Raw genomic sequence first — 24,682 nt, forward strand, 5'->3', positions numbered from 1 at the left:
AAAGAGAGGCTAGATGGCCATCTGACAACAATACTGATTCTGTAAATTCAGGCAGATCATGAGAGGGCAGAAAGGGTTGCATCAGTGCTTAGTTCTTGCGATCTTTTCTTACACATCCAGGAAAATGCCAATATCCACTTCGGGGTCAGGAAGCAGCTTTCACCAGAAATCCTGTAGGGTTTTGGGGTTCTGGGCATGGAGCAGGGGTCACTGGTGGTGTAGGAGGGTAGTTGTGAATTTCCTGCATTATGCAGGAGGTTGGACTAGATGACCCTGAAGGTCCCTTCCAGCTCTATGGTGTATACTATTTCAGCGTCCTGATAATAGGCTGGCGTTCCCCAAGTGCAAAGACAGTACAAGGAGCATTTGATCTCTATGATAATTGGATCAGTTCACTAGGAAAAGTGCAGGGCAGTGAGTCTGAGGGATGAGCAGGGGTTGAATGAGGAGAGGCTTTGAGAATAGTTAATTCCACAACCCCAAGTATACCCTGGTTACTTAAGAGTGGATGTGTTCAATTCAGGCCAAGTCTCTGGTAGGATAAGAGAAAAAAGTCAAGAGAGAGTGGAAGACTGTTAACTTCTGCTTTTATAATAGACTGTATAGTCTATTATAATCTCTTTTCTGTTTGTCTCATTGGTGTGGGATTATAGATTGTAGGATTAAAGAATTTAGAGGCAGAAACAGTGAATTTATGACCTGATAGCTTTCTAGGTCTGACAATATATTGCTTTATGTTCTGTGCTATGGTCTTAAACATGTTCTGAATTTGGCTTGCAGGCTTTTCACATGCATAAAGCAATGAATTTTCATATATTTTCAAACAATTTTATAGAAGAATTGCATATTTGATATATATTTTCTAAAAATATAGGTTTATGCACATGAAGTAAATATGTATAAAAGGGAGAACAGTGGATTTGATGTACTCCTGGAAAACGTTTCATCTTCAGTAGTATTCAGCCTTTTAAAAGGCTTTGGTACAGTTTTGAGAATAGCGTTTATTGTGCAGTGTTGCCAATTGCATTTTCATAACTGGATATGATAATGATTTGATATCTGAAATAAATAACTTTCAGATGGATCCAAAGTTCAGTTGAAGTGCCTGGATTTAAGCTGGTATAATTTGGCTGACTGCAGTGAGTATTAACTAGCTAAAGTTGTTTAAATACTAGTACTGATTCTTCAGCTCCACAGAACTGGTGATTGAGCTTCAAACAAACAAATCAATCCTAGGCACACCCTCCATTCATCTTTGTATGTTTCAAGTGCCTATGTATGTCCTCCCAATATTACAGTGTTTGGATTTTTAAAAACTTAATAATGAATTTGTAGAATTCCATCCATGCAGTATATATTCCCAAAGACACAAGATGCAGCGTTCTGAGAAGGTGTGTGTGGGGGGGGGGGGGAGGTCTGGGCAGAGGTTTCCTGTAATCCTATGAAGTAGCTTTTGTTCAAAGAAATATGTAAATGGGTCCAACCATATTTGTAAGAAAATAAAGGGGTACAGTTCCTCAAATTATCTATAAAAAGGAAGTTTCCTTGCTAAATCTGCTCTTAACTGTCAGCCTGGGTTTACTGCTGTGTAATATGTGAAGCAGATCAGTTTTGTTTGGCTGCAGTGATTATTTTTGATTGCATATGATACTATTTAACTTCCTTTTTTCCACAGGAAAACATATTTTGATGTATCAGGTTTCTAAAATCTAAACTGATAAAAATATTTCTCTTTTGCTTTTTAAGTACAACCAATGTGTGCACTTCCCATGAAGCATAAAAACCCTTCATTCTGAAGGTCATCGAAACACCTACAACTTTAACTTTGAAGAAATGACAGAACAACCTCTGTGACTAAACCCTTGGACCACAGTGTCACAGGAAGGACAATGGCTCAGTGTAAAAACCATGTTGTTAGTTCGCTTGAGGAAAGATGTGTGCAAGACCCAGCCTCTGACTGTAAGAAGCGTCAAAATGTTAGGAAAAAACTGAGACTGATACGAATAACAGGGCTTCTCCTGGGAATTATGGCCATTAGCACACTCTCTCTTTCAGTTAGTGCCTTTTTTGAATTGGAATCTTATAGCAGAGAAATGACGAACAATCCAATTAGCCAAAAGTTAACACAAATGCATCAAAGATTTCTTTTGAACATTCATGATCAGAATCAAAATGGCACTGTAAATCCACCTGTTTTTATGAAACGTGATCAGAACCATTCCAAGGGAGAATATCCAGAAGATCTTTTCACTCTTGAACAAAGAAGAAAGGGTGCTGTAATTCTACATATTTTTGGAATGATTTACATGTTCATAGCCTTAGCCCTTGTCTGCGATGAGTTCTTTGTTCCATCACTGACAGTCATTACAGAAAAACTGGAAATTTCTGATGATGTGGCTGGGGCAACATTCATGGCTGCTGGTGGTTCAGCCCCAGAGCTCTTTACTTCTTTAATAGGAGTGTTTATATCTCACAGCAATGTTGGCATTGGGACAATAGTTGGATCTGCAGTATTTAATATTCTGTTTGTTATTGGAATGTGTGCTTTGTTCTCTAAAGAGGTACTTCATCTTACTTGGTGGCCACTATTTCGGGATGTGTCTTTTTACATCATGGACTTGATATTGCTAATCATCTTCTTTTTGGATAACGCAATTATGTGGTGGGAAAGCTTAACGCTTCTGAGTGCTTATATTACCTATGTGACTTTCATGAAGTTCAACGTGCAAGTTGAGGAGAGGGTGAGAAGGCTGATAACCAGGAACAAAGTGCAGAAAGTAACACCAGACTCTGATGGAAAGGTTAGTTTTGTCAAAACATGTAAAAATAAGCCACCTTTGAAACTTTACTGTTCTCTATTTGTGTTATAAATATACCAAGTAGATCTAGAAAACCTCATCTAGTGATCTTAAACATGAGTGATATGATATTTATTTTGTATGTCATTTGGTGTACATATATATATATATATATATATATATATATATATATATATATATATATATATATGATGAGTTATATCTCGATGCATAAAATCTATGGAACTCTTGAACCCATGAACAAAACCCATGGTGTTTTGGAAAAGAAATTTGGTGGGGGGTGCAGAATGTACAGTCTATACTTATCAGTTCTAAAGTTACTTACTATTTTAATGTCAAATACATAATATGAAATCATACTAAACTGTTTGATATATTTATGAAATGTAAAAGAATAAATTACTTCATTTTAACCAAACTGTAGTTACCAATGTACCCAGTGTTAGACATGAAATTACATTCTACAGTACTTCATCATTTTAACTGTTGGCAAGTGAAACTGCCAACTGCAAGTGAACAGTGGGGAAGTGAAAAATAGAAATAGTCAACATTGTAGTAAACAAAATAAACTTGATAAGAACTAGAAAAGTCCAGTCACACCTTAAAGACTAACAAAATTTGTGGAAGGATATGAGCTTTCATAAGTCACTGCTTACTTCTTCAGATACAGCTAGAATGTGAATCCATCTGTCCTATATATTGAAAAGTGATTTCAGACGCCAAATGACATTAGCAGGCAGATGACAATGGAAGGTGTAATTGGATTAGGTGTGATATGCAGAGAGGTAGTAGACATAGAGAAATCAGTATTGGTAATGAGACAGCAAACCTAGGTCTGCATTCAGTCCAGGTGGATGCATTGTCTTGAGCTTTGTTATCAGTTGCAATTCAGCAGGCTCTCTTTCTAATCTCTCTTTGAAATTCCTTTGCAAGAAAACTGCTACTTTTAGGTCAACAGCTGAATGGCCTGGAAGGTTAAAATGACCCCCCACAGTTTTTTAAATGATCGTTTCTGATGTCAGACTTATGTCCATTAATTCTTTGTTTGGCCTTTTTGTCCAGCATAGAGAGTGGGAAGGGCATTGCTGACATATGATGGCATAAATGAGCAGGAGTAGGAATCTGAGATGGTATGGCTGAGTCCACTGATGGTGTTGCTATATGAGAGCAAAGTTGACATCTTGGTTTCTTGCTGGCCTTGGTACCAGGGTCCATATTACTGTTAAGCAGTTTATCATTGCCGATGGTTTTAGCTTATCAGCCTGTCTGTAAGCAAGAGCCCATTCATGGGAAGGGTGGACTAGAAATCAAATAAATTGATTTAATTAAAGGTTACCCCCCCATGCCTGCAGCATAGGCTGTAGGTCTTTAATAATACATTGAAGTGGCTTGTGAGCTGTAGGTGACCACTGGTTCTGTTATGTTGTCATTTTCTTTGGGCTTGTCTTGAAGCTGTCCCTGGGCATAATTCTGGCTTTTCCAATACTTTTTATCACCATATCAGGAGGATAGTGTTGTTGCAAATATGCCTGTTGCAGATCCTTCAAGTGAGTATCTTTGAGGGGTTGGAGCAGATGACAGGCATAGGGCTTGGCTATACACAATGGATTGTTTGATGTGGTTGGGGTGGTAGTTGGAGGCATGTAGATACATTTGCTGATCTGTCCGTTTCTGATATAATGTGGTACTTATGTGTCCCTTGTGCATCTGTACTGTGGTGTCCAGGAAGTTTATTTCTTGTGTAGAGTAAGTCATAGTTAGATTGATAATGGAGTGGAAGTTGTGGAAAGCATGATGAAATCTCTTCAGGTTTGGTGAGAATTTATACCTCCAAATCAATAGCACAGCCATGAGCATCCACATGGCTACACAGTATGCCAACATTTTCATGGTGGATGTAGAACAGCATTTTCTAAACTCCTACCTTTTGGCACCTCTCCTTTACTTCAGATTCATTTATGACATTTTTATTGTCTGGACCCATGGCAAAGAAGCCCTTGAGAGATTTCACCGGGCTTACAAGGAATTTCAAAGAGAGATTAGAAAGAGAGACTGCTGAATTGCAACTGATAACAAAGCTCAAGACAATGCATCAAGAGGGTGGCCATAATAGCTGGAGGCCAGCCAGGGACACCTTGAGGGGGGAATGATGTGAGTGCGTGTGCGCAAAGCGCGCACCACCGGAAACAGGAAGTGACGTCACTTCCGGTGATGTCATGCCACCGCCGGAAACAGGAAGTGATATCACTTCCTGTGACATCATTTCCCCCACGCCACCTGCCAGAAGCATTTCCCCCAAATGACATCATTTCCCTCCGACGGCTGTTTCTGATAGCCCTGCGCCCCCTCTTTCATTTAATATGTGTCCCGTGCGGGTACCACCCTCCTGCCGGGAGATGCTGCAAAATGAGCCCCCTTGAGGCTTATGGCGGCAGGGCTCGGGGGAAGTGAGCTAGACTGCTGTTCTTTTGAGGGGTTATAGAGTGTTTCGAGCCCGTCCCTGTGGCATCGGTCCCATCGTTGTGGGACCCAGGGGGCTGGCGCAGCGGCCTGCCGAAGCAGCCTGTCACTAATAACACAGGTCGAGATGCAGGACAGGAACCCAGAAGTGACCGACAGGCTGCTTCAGCGGGCTGCTGCGCCGGCCCCCTGGGTCCCACAACGATGGGACCGATGCCACAGGGACGGGCTCGAAACACTCTATAACCCCTCAAAAGAACAGCAGTCTAGCTCGCTTCCCCCGAGCCCTGCCGCCATAAGCCTCAAGGGGGCTCATTTTGCGGCATCTCCTGGCAGGAGGGTGGCACCCGCACGGGACACATATCAAATGAAAGAGGGGGTGCAGGGCTATCAGAAACAGCCGGCGGAGGGAGTCGGGAGCCCACCCCACTGGGAAGGAGGGAGGGAGGAAGGAAGGAGGGAGGAAGGAAGAAAGGAAGGAGGGAGGGAAGGAAGAAAGGAAGGAAGGAGGGAGGAAGGAAGAAAGGAAGGAGGGGAGGAAGGAAGAAAGGAAGGAGGGAAGGGAGGAGGGAAGGAAGAAAGGAGGGAGGGAAGGAAGGAGGGAGGAAGGAAGAAAGGAAGGAGGGAGGGAGGAAGGAAGGAAGGAGAAAGGAAGGAAGGAGGGAAGGGAGGAAGGAGGGAAGGAAGAAAGGAGGGAGGGAAGGAAGGAGGGAGGAAGGAAGGAGGGAGGGAGGGAAGGAGGGAGGAAGGAAGAAAGGAAGGAGGGAAGGAAGGAAGGAGGGAAGGAAGGAGGAAGGAAGAAAGGAAGGAAGGCCGGCCGCCCCCTCCCGCCAGCCGCCGCCCCCGCTTTCGGCCCCCTCCCTCCCTGCCTGCCTGGGGGGGGCTTACCTTCTCCAGGGCGTGGGTGGCCTCCCCTCCGGGCGGGTGGGCTGGCCAGGAGGCGCAGCGGCGGCTGGTGCTGCTGGCGGCGCTGCTGGCGGCAGCTGACCCGGGGCCTCCTGGCACGCCGCCGCAGGCGCCGCTGGCCCGCCTCCGCCGTCGCCTCCGCGGCCGGGGCCCTACGCCAGCGAGAGGAGCCGGTGGGCCGCGCGCAGGGAAGGCGGCGAGTGAGGGAGCCAGCGTCCCTGCGCGTGCGCACGGCATTGTGGCGGGCCCCGCGCATGCGCAGAGCCCGCCACACCGCCGTGCGCACGCGCAGGGACGCTGGCTCCCTCACTCGCCGCCTTCCCCGCCCGCGCGCGCGGCCCACCGGCTCCCTGCTGGCTAAACCGGGACTTCTAATGGTTCCGGTATAGCCAGCTCGGGAGGCGGGAATTGGGGGCCGGAACCGGGACTTTCCCGGGTGACCGGGACGGTCTGGCCACCCTATGGACTGAATCAAGACCTATGCTGTATCATTGCCAATGATGATTTTTCCGTGCTTACTACCACTCTGCATATTACACCTAATGCAGTCACACCTTCTATTGTCATTTGGCTGATAATGAAGAAGAAGAAGATATTGGATTTATATCCCGCCCTCCACCCCGAAGAGTCTCAGAGCGGCTCACAATCTCCTTTACCTTCCTCCCCCACAACAGACACCCTGTGAGGTGGGTGGGGCTGGAGAGGGCTCTCACAGCAGCTGCCCTTTCAAGGACAACCTCTGCCAGAGCTATGGCTGACCCAAGGCCATATCAGCAGGTGCGAGTGGAGGAGTGGGGAATCAAACCCGGTTCTCCCAGATAAGAGTCCGCACACTTAACCACTATACCAAACTGGCTGTATTTGGCATCTGTATAATGTCATTTGGCATCTGAAATCACTCCACTTTCCAATATATAGGACAGATGGACTCACATTGTATCTGAAGATGTAAACAGGGCCCCTTGAAAGCTTATACACTACTGCAAATTTTGTTAGTTTTTAAGGTGCTACTGAATTCTTTCTCTTTTTCTACTGCTACAGACAGACTAGCTCGTCTACCCATTTTCATCTATTAGAAGTGTCTTAGAAACTTCAGCATTGTTTGGAAATAGAAGAAACTCACATTTTGAAGGAGCTCTGAACTAGAACCTCTAGAACTAAGAATAGAAACAGGCAATAGTTTTTAAGAAGTTGAAAGTGCTTTGAGAATGTCCTACAGGATAATAGCACTATTACTGTCAATTGCACATTATTTTATATAGTTATACAGTAAATTAGAAAGTGTTTTAGGGAATAAGAGACACCAATAATAATATTGTTTTTTATCTAAGGTATTTATACCCCACTGTTTTCTGCAATGGGGACCCACAGTGGCTTACATCGCCTTCTCCTCTTCCATTTTATTTTCACAACAGCAGCTGTATGAGGTGGTTAGGCTGAGAGACAGTGACTGACCCAAGATCACCCAGTGAATTTCTATAAATGTCTGATTATTTGAGTTTTGGTCTTCCCAATCCAAGTCTGACATTCTAACCACTATATTTTAGAACTTTGCCATAAACATTTATTCATGCTGAAAGAGAAACCATTTCATTGGGATCTCCCCTCTCCTTTTGCTGGACTTCAGCATCTCTAGTGAGACCTGAGATGACTAGTCCATACCCAATGTGAACTGTGTATATATATGTGTGTGTGTGTATGATCAGTGCTGTCAAATTGCTTCAGACTTATGGTGACCCTATGAACTAGTGTTCTCCAAAGTGTCCTATAGTTAACAGCCATGCTCAACTCTTACAAACGGAAGTTTGGACTGTGTATACACACTAAAATATGCTCCAGGGTCCACTTCAGAGTGGTAGGGTTCCATAGGTATGAACCAATTTGGAAAGAGTTGTCTATCAGTAGAAATTAGGAAAACTTATTGTTGTATCTCATCACTCGTGCAGATAGTCTTCATTTTCCAGCCAACGTGGAATCTCAGCTGATTTAGCATTGTCTTAGAGATAGGAAAATGTTCTCTACTACATGAAGATTAGTGTCCTAAAATGCTTTCTGTTTGCATTTATGTGCCTAAGACATACTATTTTCTCCATCCTAAAGATACTCAAATGCATTGTGGTTGTTGCCCTCCTGAAGTTGGTAGGCATTGCATGTACATGGATGGTTACATCTTTTTCTTTCTTAATAACTTGTGGTTTTTGTGAGTATGATCACTAAAACAGATTATAATTTTCCATTCTGTATCTGCTGAAGGAAGTGCATTGCAGACCTAGTATGGCCCATGATGCAAGAATTGATGATGTGCCATAGGTGTGTTTATTCCCTTCCCTCCTTAGTAAATGAGCTCACTGTCCCTCCCTCTTCCCCTTAAGCATGGGTTAACATTTTTTCAGATATTTATAGTTAAATGATATTGGAAGTAGAATTAACCATGTTATGTTCTATGTTGGCACTAGTCTTGATGGAGGAAGAATTCATGATAAGGAAGGGAGCTGCTAGGGAAAGGGGATAGATATATTCAGCCTGTCTCTGGTACCTTAGCCATGATTAAAGGATGGGCTATATTTTATTTTAACATTTATTAAATTGTTTGTCATTACCTTCCCCCCATGGCTCAGGGCAGCTTACATGATGAAATATCAAACAGCAATAAAACCACAAATGCTCTTCTGATGTAATAAAATGCCTGCAAACCTGTACTCCATGAAAAGCTATTACAGTGCTTCTAAGGAACTTGCTCCCCTCACTTCCATATAAACTATGCATCACTATAACTTTTGTGACGGTGTGAACAATATATTTAAGGTACATTTGTAGTCTCTGTGAGACTTAGGGTGCTATCACACTGGGAAATTGATGCAATAGTATCTCGAGGTGAAAAAACCCAATCCAGTCAGGTCCATTTTAGAGGGATCAGACAGCCGCCATTGAAGTGGCAGGATCCAGGCAGCTGTCAGTGGTTGCACATTCAGACTGCTAGTGCGGCTCAAGCATGGAGCCACTGTGGAAAGGGTTGTTTTTTTTAAAAGCCCCCTGTGTGTACTCTCAGGTAGAGAAGTGCACAAATGCATCTTGGAGAGGAGTTAGGAAGAAAAAAACTGCAACCATGTAGGAAACGGCTTGGTGCAATCACACAGCTCTTCCACTTATGAGTTGCACCAGGGTATTCAGACAGCAGCTGATTATGCAACCCACATCCAATTCAGGGGATACTACCCAGAAAATCCAGGTAGCTTTTTATCATGGATAGGAGGCGTCTGGAGATGGGGTGAGAATGGGTGTGGCTCAGAGGGCAGATGTGCTCATGTAGTTGTGTGCTTTTAATTTGAATGGGAGGCAGGGCTAGGTCGGGCCAAATCTCCTGTGTGAAACCACCCATAATGTGTATTTCTACTCTGAGCCTAAGAACGTCTCCCTTCAGTAAAGCACAGAACATTATGCAGCTTTATCCATGGGTGGAGCTACTCACCATGTTATGCAACAGCTGTGCTCTGATAACTGCCGAAGAATTATAATATAAAAAATTATCACACTTTGCACAGTGGCTGAGTCTGCTGCCATGTAACTGCAGCTTTCTTACCGGTAAATATGTGACTAGAGGTGACTTGTGCTGAAATTCTACAGCAAGGTGTCCAGAATTCACAAAATTACGTGTGATTAAAACCGTGATAATACAATGTTTTAGAGGTAATAGGGACTCCAGAGACAGATATTTCATATTTCCAGGTGCAAAACATTGTAGTTTTCACTTTTCAGTGCATGAAAGAAATGATACTCTGTAGTAGAAGAGAAACCTTGAAGGAGATGATCAAACCATATTCAACCATTGTACCTTTTTTCATACAGCACTGACCACATAGAACATCCTCAGTGAATGAGTTATATCTACCAGCCATCTGACTAATAAGGAAGTTTTCCTTTGTACAACTGAGTAGTGCACTAAGGGTGTGTGGGTTCTGTTTTGTGTTTCGTTTTGCCTTCTGATTCAACAGAAGAGGGGAAGAGAAGAAGAGATTGGATTTATACCCCACCCTTAACTACCTGAAGGTGTCTCAGAGCAGCTTACAATCTCTTTTCCCTTCCCCTCCCCACAATAGACACCCTGTGAAGTAGGTGGGGCTGAGAGAGCTCTCCCAGACCTGCCCTTGAGCAGAGCAGCTCTGAGAGAACTTGTAACTGACCCAAGGTCACATCAGCAGGTGCATGTGCATAAGTGGGGAATCAAACCTGGTTCTCCCAGATAAGAGTCCTCACACTTAACCACTACACCAAACTGCCTTTCACACCAAACTGGCCTTTTAGAACTGGGTATCATAATTCTAAAGAGCCCTGTGGTGCAGAGTGGTAAAGCTGCAGTACTGCAGTCCTAAGCTCTGCTTACAACCTGAGTTTGATCCTGGCAGAAGCTGGGTTCAGGTAGCTGGCTCGAGGTTGACTCAGCATTCCATCCTTCCAAGGTCAGTAAAATGAGTACCCAGCTTGCTGGGGGAAAAGTGTAGATGACTGGGGAAGGCAATGGCAAACCACCCATAAAAAGTTTGCCGTGAAAATGTTGTGAAAGCAGCGTCACCCCTGAGTCGGAAATGACTGGTGCTTGCCCAGGGGATTACCTTTACCTTTTTATCACAATTCTACTACCAACAGTTTAACTGCAGAAACAGCTGACCTACAACACAGAACATTTTTAGACTCAAAAGTTGCATGTCTGTGTGCACAAGCACACTTGCATATCTGTGTGCACAAGCTATCGAAATCTTTTTTGTTGTTACTGCTTTTCAGAGATGTGCTTGCTCTCTGCAGCATGCTGTGGTCTGGATCACAGAAGCAAACCTGCAGGGAGCTGCAGGATGGATTGTCCTGGTTTAGCACAGTGTTTTAGATAGATAATCTCCCTACAGGAAGGAAGGGAAAGCTACCTGTCTATTTCTTTTCCATAAAATTCTGCAGTATTCTGAATTCCATTAATTAGGTAGTTATTTTGTGTTTTCATAATAATAAGAAGATGATATTGGATTTATTTCCCGCCCGATACTCTAAATCTAAGGGTCTCAGAGCGGTCACTACACCAAACTTTAGTGTAGTGAGAGCTTTAGAATACTTCTGTTGCATTTAGAGACATGCCTTAAAGTTTGGCTTTAGTTTACAGAGTTTCTTGCTAAAAGCACTCATTTAAGCTCATTAAACATTAAACATCTGTATCAAGCATTATATGGTAATCCCAATAACACATGGATGCTGGTTTTTCAAGCCATGGTGTTCAGAAGCATTGTGGAGACAACATTCTCGGTCTTTGTTGGAGGAAATGCCTTATGTTAAAGCGCTTTATTATTGGCTGCTGGTTCTACCCCATTATTACAAATATAGTATTGCTGCAGTCTACTCCAAAGTATCGCATGCAGAGGAATGTATTTCATTTTTTTCTCTGTGCTGTTTTCTCATTGTAGACACACATTTAAGATCATTAAACATAGAATAAAATTTCTTTGACAAGGGTTGTCCTAGGCCTAGTCTATTATATCATACAGTTTCTCCATTATCTCTCTCTACTTATGCAAAACAAGCTCTCAGATTGTTAAACTGGAAAGTGGTCAGCCAAGGAAACTTGTCCATGGTATTTATCTTTAAGACTTTGTGTTGTAATCTGACAGCAGGTCAAAGTAGTTCTGAAAGACCTAAATAAAGAACCAGAGGACTAAAGGGTTATCCTAGCAACAAATCCCCAATCCCAAACAAGGAAAATGTACACAGTCCCAATTAACATGAAAAACTTTTGAGTCTCAAAATGTTCTGTGTAATATGTCAGTTGTTTTTGCACTTAAAACTATTGGTAGTAGAATTATGATACCCAGTTTTAAAAGTCCTTTATGTACAATAGCTCAACTTCTGGAAGAGTTGTGTTTTAATAAATACAATATGACTAATTGGAATATGACATAAGCAAACACTGCCACTGCATCCATTAAATAGCTCATTTTAACATCTGCATACTATGTTCAAGAGCACTCAAAGGAGAGGAGAACTCAGGAGGGAAGGAAAAGGAAGATTTGATGTCGTTCATACCACTTAGCTTTATTTTAAGCTTTAGAAAACCTGGATTGTTAACTACTTTTTTAATTTGCAGAAGAGCTTTGTTCTTGCAGTGTACTTTGCTTTCACCAGTCATGTTCACTAATGCAAAATTATCTTTCACATCTGGAAAATGTCATTAAGGGTAAAATAATATTGCACATCTGGTGAATCCATCAGCATGAAAGCAGACTGGAAAGTCATTGGTTAAATTACAAAGGATAGGCATTAAGAGTAGTGTTTCAAGTGACAAAATAGGCATATCTGCCATTTGGTATTGTGAAATCTCAGCACTATGTACTGAGTGACAACTAAAGAAGCCAAGTGTGGGTGGCAATACAAGGGTGTTACAAAATGGCATCATTTTGTCTTAATAAACAAGTTATGAAGAAACCATTTACAAAATCGCTTTGCAGAGTCTTACTTTTGCAAGCATTTCAGAATAATTGAATTATTTTTTCTTGCTCAGTGCAACAGTTTGATTAAAAAAACTATGAATATGGTTTTTTGAAAAAGTATGTTTTCATTAGTGATGAAATATATATTAGTCATGTCAAAGTGGCAGTATAGTGGTTTCACTACAATTATTTGAATGATGAATTATTATTTGAATGATGTACAGTTAAAGAAATGTTTCAGGTATTTGTAGACTAATCTGATGCTGTTTTAACCTTTTGTGGCATATAACAGGGTCTACAGTATGATATCTCATGTTAACAATCTTTGTTAGTGGTACATGTGTGTCTGAATTTCCATAATGTTAATATGTTGTCTAATACAAGTCAGAGGGTTTATGTAAAAGAGTCAAAGTTTTGGTCTATTGTTCTTTCAATGAAGTCTGAAAACTGGGAGTTCTAAAGGTCTAAATGAATGCCTTATTTCTTAACCTTAAAAGGTTTAAAGAGAATCACTATAATAAATTACACAATGAACTGATGTTGGTATTGTTCTGACTTGCATTTTATCCATCCCCAAGATACAGTACACTGAAGTAGAATTACATGAAAAGCTCACTTTATTTTGAGTATCTGTAGGAAAGATGGCTCCTTAAGGAAATGCACAGAAAGAGAGATGGGCAAGGTAAACTACATTTCAACCTTTTAAACATAACGTAAGCAAACCTGGTAACATATTTGATGAACTTACCAGCACAAAAGTTGCACTAGGGTTGAAAATGTAATGCTATACTATTCTAAAATAAAAATAAGTGCCATTTAGATCTGCTTTTAATGGATTTAGTAGTAAAGGACATTCTGAAAGTACTGGAGTATTCTTTTATCCTTCAGCCATGAGCTTTGCTTTTTTCCTTGAAAACTTTGGAAAATGTTATATAACAAAAAGGATTGGGATTAATTTGTAACTTTCTATAGCTTTATAAAGCACAAATATATAGTGGGTGTATGTGTTATGTATAATATACATACACTGAAATTGAACAACTATGAAAAATGGGGCTGTATGGAAAGCACAATGAATTTATATCTATCTACAAAATTGCTGCATTTGTTTCCTTTTGCATGCCATGTCTGTGTCCATATATTTGTACGCAAGTTCCTTGAGTAATATTTTTGACCACCACTTCCCTTTGCCCAGTATAAGAATGTAAGTTATTTTCCCCTACATCTAAAATGTCATTTTTTTCATCTTCTCAGTTGTCATTAGCATACATTCATATGTATGATGCTGAAATATTACTGCATCTATCTACCTTTTATGCCACATGATATAATCAGTTTTTTTATAGAGAGAGGAAAATGTATCTCTGAAAAAGTTACCTTGTGGAAACTATCATTTGTCCCCATTCCAAAAGGAATTATAAATAAATTAGAGGTTGCTGATTAATTGGGAGCTAGTTGAGAGTACTAATTAGTGGTTTTGATTAAATTGCATTACTGAGGGTTTTACAAATTTAGTAGATAGAGATTAATTTAATTTATTGGAACACTGGGTTAGGCTTAACAGGTTAGTAAGGCATTGTTATTGTCGACAGTTACCACCAAGTTAGAGGGATACCAGGTACAGTCTGGGGCTTTCTCTGTATTTCTCTGCATCTGCTGCTATCACCATAACTCGCTTGGTCTGAGGTGCTGCGGAGACCATCAGATGAGGTGATGAATGGGCTGGGGATTCCAGTGCTCCTGGGGAGAGGAAAGTACAGCGGTGGGAACAGGCATAGATCTAAGGGAAGGAGTCTGAGATATCAAAAAGCTCGGCCTCCTTCCAGCCTGAGTCCCATCCCAACGGCTGCAGACGGTGGGGCCAAGTGGAAGCACCTGCCTCTGACATTGGTGTTGTGTAATCCCAGGTCCATTAATAATAAGACCTCTGTTCTTCTGGACTTTCTGCTAGAGCAGAACATGGACCTGGCTTGCGTGACGTAGACCTGGGTGCGAGATGGGGAGACAGTTGCTCTTTCCCAGTTGGCTCCACCTGGTTTCTCAGTCCTTCATGAATCACCAATCACGGACTAGCAGGTGGGAGGGGTGGCGGCATTCATTTGGGAGGCTTACTCCTTCCAGGTGCTTCCGTCTCCAAAGATCACTGGCATTGAATGTGTTGGCATAGTGTGTGATGTGGGAGAGAGTTTGGCTGTCTGTCTGGTGTATCGACCACCCGACCAGTGCCATACCATCCCTTCTTGAGGCTGTATCAGGTTGGGCATTGGAGCTAAACTAAAAGCCTTGGGTGATTTCAACATTCATGCTGATGATGCAGGCTCCACTCAGGCGATGGACCTGATGTCATTAGGCTTCCCAATCCCCAGGTCCCAGCGGGGGATCCCCTGGTTTTACAGGCTTCCCCCTTCCCCCAGCCAGCTGGCTGGTGGGGGAAGCCCCACCCCCACAGCTGTTATGCACCTCCATGAACAATTCCCATAGGCAATGATGGGGAATTGATCTGAAGGTATCAGGTGCTCTGGGGGAGCTGTTTTTGGAGGTAGAGGCACCAAATTTTCAGTATAGCATCTAGTGCCTCTCCCCAAAATACCCCCCAAGTTTCAAAAGGATTGGACCAGGGGGTCCAATTCTACGAGCCCCAAAAGAAGGTGCCCCTATCTTTCATTATTTTCTATGGAAGGAAGGCATTTCAAAAGGTGTGCTGTCCCTTTAAATGTGATGGCCAGAACTCCGTTGGAGTTCAATTTTGCTTATCACACCCTTGCTCCTGGCTCTGCCACCAATGTCTCCTGGCTCCACCCCCAAAGTCCCCAGATATTTCTTGAATTGGACTTGGCAACCCTAGATGTCATCTATGGCGGCACTGGGACTCTCTCAATATGTAACAACCCCCACACACCAGGCTGGCCGCATGCTGGACTTGGTCTTTGCGGCAGGAGTGACAGTGGACTGAATTACTGCTGATGCGGTGCCATGGTCAGACCACTATGCCTTGAAGGCCCATGTGAATGTTCCACTCAAATCCTGTTTGGGTGGCAAGTGTATTTTAGCTTGCTCGTGGAGCCAAATGGACCCCATGCGGCTTCAGATGGCTTTGCGAGACCCTTGGCCCCCTGGTGATTCTCTCGATGAACTGGTGGAGACCTGGCACAACTGGCTTTCCACAGCCATCGAGGAGATCACTCCCAGGTGCCTCTCCACCCCCATTCAGAGCTGGCGCCGTGGTATACCCTAGAGCTACGGCTGATGAAATGGGCCGAGACGGCTAGAGAGGCAATGGCGGCATGCCCATGACAAAGTGACAAGAACATCCTATAGGTCGTTTATGAGAACCTATGAGATGGCAGTCAAGGCTGCTAAGAGAGTCCATCCTATGGCCATGATTGCATCTGCGAACTCACGCCCAGCACAATTGTTTAGAACAATTCGGTCACTAACTACCCTTCCACAGGGTAATGAAAATGTTAGGGAATTGGGCATAGGCTGTGAGGCTTTTGCCAGTTTTTTTCACAGATAAGGGCTTGTCACTCCGCCGCGACCTCCCGGCCACTCTTGAGACAATAAAGGAATTTGAGGCTCCATGTATGTCTTCTAGTCAGGTTTTGGATTACTTCACTCCACTCAGCCTGGAGGAAGTTGACAGTACACTCTCTACTGTACATTCGACTACTTGTAGTCTGGACCCATGTCTGTCCTGGCTTATAAAGGCTAGCTGGGATGAACTTCGGGTCCCCCTGAGGGAAATTGTAAATTGGTCCTTATCTGAAGGGACCTTCTCTCAGCCTCTTAAAGAGGCAATTGTCTGCCCCCTCTTAAAGAAACCATCTCTGGACCCTGCCGTATTGGCGAATTACTGACCAGTGTCAAACTTGCCTTTTGGGGGCAAGATTATCAAGAGGGTGGTCGCAGTGCAGTTGCAGAGCTTTCTGAATGACGCTTCCATACTGAACCCTTTTCAATCTGGGTTCCGCCCGGGCCATGTAATGGAGATGGTTCTGGTCGCTCTCATGGATGACCTCCAGAGGCATCTGGATAGAGGTGGTTTGGCAGCACTGATGCTTTTAATAATAATAATAATTTTTATTTATATCCCGCCCTCCCCACCAAGGCAGGCTCAGGGTGGCTCACAGACATGGAAAGTGCCATGAATTACAGTAAATACATTATACGATAAAATACAATAAAATACATTAAATAAATAGATTAATTAATTAAAACCACAACAGATAAGGTGCTATAATACAAAACGATGTATATCAGATGGCTGGATGTCATTTCAGGATTCAATCTTGTAGGCCATTTGAAAAAGGATAGGTTTACATGCCCTGCAGAACTGATTATAGTCCCGCAGGGCTCGAACCTCGGCTAGTAGTTGATTCCACCAATGGGGAGCCGTTACTGAGAAGGCCTGCTCTCGAGTTGTTTTCAGTTTGGCCTCCCTTGGTCCAGGGATTTTTAAGAGATTTTGGGAGCTAGATCTCAGTGCTCTCTGGGGAATATATGGGGAGAGGCGGTCCCTAAGGTAGACAGGTCCTCGGCCATATAGGGCTTTAAAGGTAATAACCAGCACCTTGTAACGAACTCGGAACACAACTGGCAGCCAGTGCAGCTCCCGCAACCTAGGCTGCACATGCTCCCACTGAGGTAGTCCCACTAGCAGCCTGGCCGCCGCATTCTGCGCCAGCTGCAGTTTCCGAGTTCGGTACAGGGGCATTATAGTAGTCCAACCTCGAGGTGACCGTTGCATGGATCACTGTTGCTAGGTCGCCACGTTCCAGGAAAGGGGCCAGCTGCTTCGCCCTCCTAAGATGGAAAAAGGCGGCTTTAGCAGTGGCTGTTATCTGTGCCTCCATTGTCAAGGAAGGCTCCAGAAGCACTCCCAGGCTCTTGACCCTGCACACTGGTATCAGCAACGCACCGTCAAAGGCCGGTAGGGAGATCTCCTCCCCCGGCCCGCCACGGCCCACGCAAAGGACCTCTGTCTTCGCTGGATTCAACTTCAGCCCACTCGACTTGATCCACCCTGCCACGGCTTGCAACGCCCGGTCTTGCAACGCCCAGGTTCATTTTAGATCTATCAGTCGTGTTTGACACGGTCGATCATCAGTTGCTGACCTGCTGCCTTGCTGATGCTGGGATATGGGGGTTAGCCTTACAGTGGATCTCCTCTTTCCTTCAGGGTCGGGGACAAAGGGTGGCGATAGGGGAGGAATTGTCCCATTGGCACCCCCATGTGTGTGGTGTGCCACAAGGGGCAATTCTATCCCCGATGTTGTTCAACATCTGCATGCGCCCCCTTGCCCAGATCGCCCTGAGGTTTGGGCTGGGATGTCATCAATATGCGGATGACACCCAGCTTTATCTACTGATGGGCGGCCAGCCCAACTCCTCCATGGAAGATCTCACCATGGCACTTCAAGCTGTGGCAGGGTGGCTCAGACTGAGTCAACTGAAGTTGAATCCAACGAAGACAGAGGTCCTGTACCTAAGTCATGGTGGTCTGGGAACCAAGGTCTTACTGCCAACCTTGGACAGTGCCCAAGGTCAAAAGCTTAGGGGTGCTCCTGGATTCCTCTTTAAATATGGAGGTCCAGGTGGCAGCAACTGCCAGATCAGCCTTCTATCATCTTCGGCTGATAAGGCAGTTGCTCCCCTACCTCGAACACAACGACTTGGCGACTGATCCATGCCACGGTCACCTCAAGATTGGATTACTCCAATGCCCTCTACATGGGGCTGCCCTTGGCTCGAACCTGGAGGCTTCAATTGGTGCAGAACACAGCAGCCAGGTTGTTAATGGGTCTTCTTATATGGGAACACATTCAACCTGTGCTGAAAGCACTGCACTGGTTGCTTATCGCATACCAGGTTCATTTCAAGGTGTTGGTTTTTACCTTTAAGGTCCTATATGGCCAGGGGCCTGCATACCTGAGAGACCGCCTTTCCCCACATGTTCCCTGGAGAGCACTTCAGCCACTACAGTTTATAGCAACATGTGAACCACCAACAACAATCTGCTATATAGCAGTTGCAGAGAGGAGAACTTAAGATCCGCTAAACAGAGAATTATAAAATTGGAAAATGTAAGATCATGGCACAGAAACATTTTTTTAAAATGTATTTTATCTCTGTTTTACTCTATGTTTTATGGTTTGAATGCTTTACTATTATGTTGAATCATGCCATGCATGTCTGTGTGAGCCGCCCTGAGCCTGCCTCGGCAGGAAGGGTGGGATAAAAGTGGAATTAAATAAATAAATAAATAAAATTTACAGCTTTTCCACATGGCCTATTTTGGATGAATGCCTTGTCCATATGAGTGTGGTGGTAGAAAGGCTGCAGTAGGCTAAAACTTTTACTTAGTTGTGAAGTTTACTGGGTCGTCTTTACCTTTCAATCTAATATATTTTTCAGGAGTGTTATGCATAAAAATAAAATGACAGCTTTAAAAGGCTCAAGTAAATTTTTTTGGATTTTCCTGTGGACCAATGTAGCTAGGCTACCTATGTCATTTAAGCCTTAGATGAATCTTGTCTTAGTTCCCTGGAAGTTACTTTCCAAATATACACTGAGTACTGTGAGAGCAAAATCAATCTCTCTGTCTTTCTAAGGCTAAACATCTCCTGTCTGTTTGTGTTTTGATTCTAACTAGTCTAAGACTCCGGCTTCGCATTGCTTCCAAAGCAGCTTAGAAGTATCTCTCTACTACAGCGTGAACTTAGCTGAAACTGAAAGTGTTCCCTGCCCATTTAATAGGGATCTTAAATGTTGACAAACTTCTCTAAATGTCCTTCTTCCTCAAAATAATTATCTATAATGGCTGCTTATATTGATCTGCCACTAATCAGTAATTTCTCCACTTTAATCTCTTTCTTTATGGTATATTACTTTAAATGGTTAAGCCATAAATATCTATGACCTTGTGTCTCTCACTTAAGGTGAGGTGGGGAAATAGGCTTAAAAGACAGTCTCTATGGCATTAGCAGCTCTATAAATGAACAAATGCTTACATTTAGAAAAGAAAAAATAGCCAAATTATTTATGTTCCTAGACATACTTAAAGCAAACAGTTTGGTGGTTGTTGTCATTAGAGAAATAGATATGCCAATAACAGAAGCTTCAGTGGCAGATGTGCTCAATAAAATTAATAATAAATTATGTTCAGAAAATAATGCTGCCATATGTAATGCTTATTGTTCTGAGACAAGTCTAAAATAAAATTACCAGCAACATTTATTATGTAATGATCTAATGTCAGCACCTCACCTCCCTCCCCCCCCCCAACCTATGTGGTATCTCAGGTTAGCCTTATGTGGCACATCCTGGGAAGAAACTTAACATATCCCTAGAGATGTAAACTTTCCAGAAATTTTGAAGCTTCGCGGTGGGGGGGTGGGGATTTGGAGAAAATGTAACTATCATGCTTAAAATCTTTTTTACCGATTTTAACATCATTTATAACTGACTAGCATAAAAATGGTAGTATTTAAAATATTTATGGAATTTTAAAGTACAACTGTCTTCACTTGAAAGTCTACCCAATATCTGAGAAGGAGCTGGAAATTGCTGCACCCTGTACTACCACAGCACATATGTCTTAATTTCTGACACCTAACATATAGGGAAAGATTATAAACTGAAGGCTGAAAGCATGTTTTATAGCAAACAAAAAAAGTGTACTGGGGACAGAAAGTCTCTCAGTCAGTCAACAGTAGGTTGGACTACCACCACATTTGGATACTAAATTACATTGTATACCTATAAAGTTTATCTTAATAAAGTATTCTTGAAATTGTGTAAATGTCTACAATTTACCGTATATTTAAGAATCTGTCTACTATTAGCCAGTGAGACTATGATCTGTAGACAGCTAAATCTGTGGATTGGGGCCACACAGTCTAAAGAGGACTCCCAAGGTGCGCAGAAAAATCTGAAATAAAAAATTAATTAAAAATAGGAAAAGTCCTGACAGTTTTTTCATGCTCTACATTTAGAGTAAGAATTAACATTGCCTTAAGCATTTCACTAATTCTAAAAGAAAATGCTTCATAGAAGTACTGCTATTGCTCCCCATAATTTCAAATGTTTCCACAGAAAGAACGGAAAAGTTTTTGTGGAGGGATTGGAATAGGCTTCCCAATCCCCAGGTCCCAGCGGGGGATCCCCTGGTTTTACAGGCTTCCCCCCTCCCCCAGCCAGTTGGCTGGCGGGGGAAACCCCTCCCACACAGCTATTATGCACCTCCATGAACAATTCCCATAGGGAATGATGGGGAATTGATCTGCGGGTATCGGGGGCTCTGGGGGGGCTGTTTTTTGAGGTAAAGGTGCCAAATTTTCAGTATAGCATCTATACCCCCTAAGTTTCAAAAGGATTGGACCAGGGGGTCCAATTCTACGAGCCCCAAAAGAAGGTGCCCCTATCTTTCATTATTTTCTATGGAAGGAAGGCATTTTAAAAGATGTGCTGTCCCTTTAAATGTGATGGCCAAAACTCCCTTGGAGTTCAATTCTGCTTATCACACCCTTGCTCCTGGCTCCACCCCCAATGTCTCCTGGCTCCACCCCCAAAGTCCCAGATATTTCTTGAATTGGACTTGGCAACCCTAGATTGGAATGAGCTAGTCATATGCTCTCACCCTAACCTATCCTGCAAGGTTGTTGTGTGGTAATGATCACTGTAAGCGGCTTTAAATCCCAATTGTGAACAAAGGTGAGGCATAAATAAAGTAAAACAGTTTTAACCAGGGCTTTTTTTGGTAGAAAAAGCCCAGAAGGAACTAATTTGCATATTAGACTACACCCGACACCAAGCCAGCCGGAACTGCATTCCTGCTCAAAACTGCATTCCTGCCCCCTGGTTTTAACACACAAAGGCTGAACTGACCCTGTTGACCACCTTCATTGACCTCCATCTAATGGGTCAGGACACTGATTTTGATCATCCATTTGTACATCAAACCAGTCGATGGATGGAACCCTTACTCAACTATTTACAATGCTGGAATACTTTGAACCTGCCAGCATCATATTCTCCATCTCTATTCATACCCAGTAGTAAAGGGAATCCCCATTCCATCTTATTTTTCTACTACGACAATTTTGCCCACACACTCAGTTTCCTGTTGTCAAAAGCTCTGCCAAATGTTGTATCTCATGTTAGCCTTAACATATGATGTGCATATTATATATTAAAAGCACAGGAATTTAAGCAAAGAATCACTACACTAAATTGTGGCATTCTTTATAAGTGGTTTCAGGGAACACAAACTACAGAACTTCTAAAAGTATCTTAACTTCAAATATATCAGTTCTACTGAAAAATTCATGTCACCGGCTTGATTTAGTAACATTGCTTCCTGCATGGCGCCTCTTCCCAAGCTGTTACTTACATTTATAATACATAGGGGACAATTTCTTCTGCAGTATCTGAAATATTTATTGTAAGACAGAAATTGAAAAAGAAATGTATAATCTTCTACCAAGAAACAAGATAGAACTGCTGAAGGATCTTTCCTATAACCCACCCATGTGAGTAAATGGGTGATATTGGATACATACATTAATACCTACCTATTTAATTGTAGCAGCTTTACAAGCCAACCTGGAATAGTAGGATGAGTCACTGTCACTATGCCTCAAAGAACTTGCATTACCAGATTCATTCTTGGTGGAACTGTCTTTTACTAAAGAGCTTTTAGAAAAATAAATGCTGTAGACCTGACCCTGATCCTTGGATTTGTTTAAATTATTTTGATGGAGCTTTTTTCATGTAAAACATTTTGGAAATAGAAAACATTATGTTGCCATAAATAAGTATGTTCATCAATTATGGAGTTATGGTTAGTCTGAAATGGAAAAGCTAAGAAAATGATTTCAAGGTGAGAAATATAAATATATTGGAACAGTTTGTTTCTCATTGAAGCCCCTTTGTACACTGTGCAGAAGTGTCATTGAATACAGTTTTTCCAAATCATCCTAAAGAGAAAAAACCCCAGCATATATTTAGGAGCTTTGCAGGAAGCTGTTATGTGGCACAGCAATATGCTATTTGTGGATGACTCACTTAGACACTATCCTAAATAGAGTGTAAGTGTAGCAGACTAAAACTTAGCTGTGAACCAAAATGTAATCAGTTCAAGTTTTACTTCAGCCCTAAACTTCTTACCTACCCTTAAAGCAAGCTGCCTCCATATATACTATGAGGATGACATGGACCTGCCTTAACTGGGACATTGAACAAATAATCTCTGCTAAACGGTTGAACATTCTAAAATGCTATGTATTAAATATAACCATGCAGAGGCATCTAGTATGGCAGTGAAAAATGGAACCAATTTATGATGATCCTACAGGGTTTTAAAGGCAAGAGATGAATAGAGCTAATTTGCTGTTGCCTGCCTCTACACAACAACCCTGGACTTCCTGGGTGGTCTCCCACACAAACACTAATCAGAGCCAACTCTGTTTAGTAGTTTCCACTATCTTGTTTGGGCCTTCCAGATTAGAGTAATGACAATATATGTTCATGGTATATAGTAACAAATTGATTCAGTAGTCTTAAAGACTATGCACACATGCCTTGGCAAACACAGTCTCTTAATGATACTATCTCATGAGCCCTGACAAGGAGGATCTGGAAGGGTTAACAGACCTGGAAGAGTTGCCAGCCAGTTCCTCAGTTGAACAAACAGCAGCTGGCCCATCAATAACTCGCCAGGCACCAGTGTCAGCTGTTGACGATCAATCTCCTCCAAGTTCTCCTCCTCCCATCTCAAGAGTTCAAAGCAGGCTCCGGAAAGAACTTTCAGAGCAAAGACATGAGGCACACTGAGGCTTCAGATCTCTCAGCCCTGAGTTCTAGCAGAGTCACTGCCACCCAGGGAGCAGGCTGATTGAGACTCCCATATAGCTTCCACCCAGGACCTGGTAACCTTGTGGAAGCAACAAGTCTATTCTCTGGCTTGCATCCACGCTTCTTCCTGATCCTGACCTGCTTGATTTTCTTGGCACCATGACCTTTTGGCTTTTGGACATTGACTTCTGATTCCGGTTTGTGATTCTGCATTGGTGACTTGGCTCCTGCTTGACTTCCTGGACTTTGACCTTGGACTGGCTTTGGACTCCTGCCTGCCTGCACCCTGAGAACATGACACTATCAGTGGTACTTAATCTGTAGCTTGCAGTTAACCACATTTGCAATTACCATCACCCGCAAGTGTCAGATTTGCTTCCATCCCTACCATGAAGCCTGGACTTTAGGAACCCAGCTGCTTCCAACAAGCCGTACTGTGGAAGGATGTTGCCCACTTTCTAATACATGGCACAGGTGCCCACATTCAGGAATGATGCTCAGAAAAATCACATATGAATTCTGAACCATTGAGTATAACTTCTACATGCAAATGCAAGCAGCTTGTTCCACAACATATAATGTACAATTATGAAAACTGCTCCTAAGGCACTGTGTCATTTCAATGACATACCTTGCAGAGCTGGGCCTATTTTATTAATTAAGAATCAATAGGGTTTTTTTGCTGTGTCCCTGAAAAGGAGAACTTCCAGAATGTAATGGCCTCTAATGTTGTTACCAAGGCTGCATATTTGAATTGCTTCCTTTTGAATTGCTTACTCTGTCTCTGTACAGAGCAGTGGACAGGCAAAATGGAACAGCACAGTAGCAGCTGGACCTCTTTTTGCTGACACAGTAAAAGGACACATATAGGTTAACACAAAACATGCAATTCACTCTTCATAATTGAGAGCACAAAGAGAGGATTGCAGAGCAGCGCTGAATTACAATTGAGACTGCATCACTGATGAAGTACTAAAGCAGTGCCATTTCTTTTTAAATGGTGTTGCAAATATAGCTCTCCATTTGAGGAGACAAGAGTCCAAACTGTATTTGTTCTGCCTCTGGCAGCACAATACTTAAAGCAATACAGCAGTGGGGATCATGCTGGGGTGACTTGGTAAAACTATTAAGGAGACCTGAATTTTTTTTTATGATGCTGATGCTATTCTCTCTCAATCC

At 42.7% G+C, this 24,682-nt stretch overlaps 1 protein-coding gene across 3 annotated transcripts in view; it reads left to right on the top strand.

Annotated features, from left to right (window-relative positions):
* Positions 1-24,682, top strand: part of SLC24A2 (solute carrier family 24 member 2) — a 135,313-nt gene that overhangs the window by 1,262 nt on the left and 109,369 nt on the right. For all 3 annotated transcript variants that reach the window (XM_060237225.1, XM_060237223.1, XM_060237224.1), the window contains exon 2: positions 1,747-2,801. In XM_060237225.1, coding sequence (XP_060093208.1) covers positions 1,890-2,801 — 912 coding nt within the window. In that variant the 5' untranslated portion in view covers positions 1,747-1,889. The remainder of the gene's footprint in view (positions 1-1,746; positions 2,802-24,682) is intronic.

This window comes from Heteronotia binoei, chromosome 4 (genome assembly GCF_032191835.1).
Source record: "Heteronotia binoei isolate CCM8104 ecotype False Entrance Well chromosome 4, APGP_CSIRO_Hbin_v1, whole genome shotgun sequence".
NCBI lineage: Eukaryota > Metazoa > Chordata > Lepidosauria > Squamata > Gekkonidae > Heteronotia > Heteronotia binoei.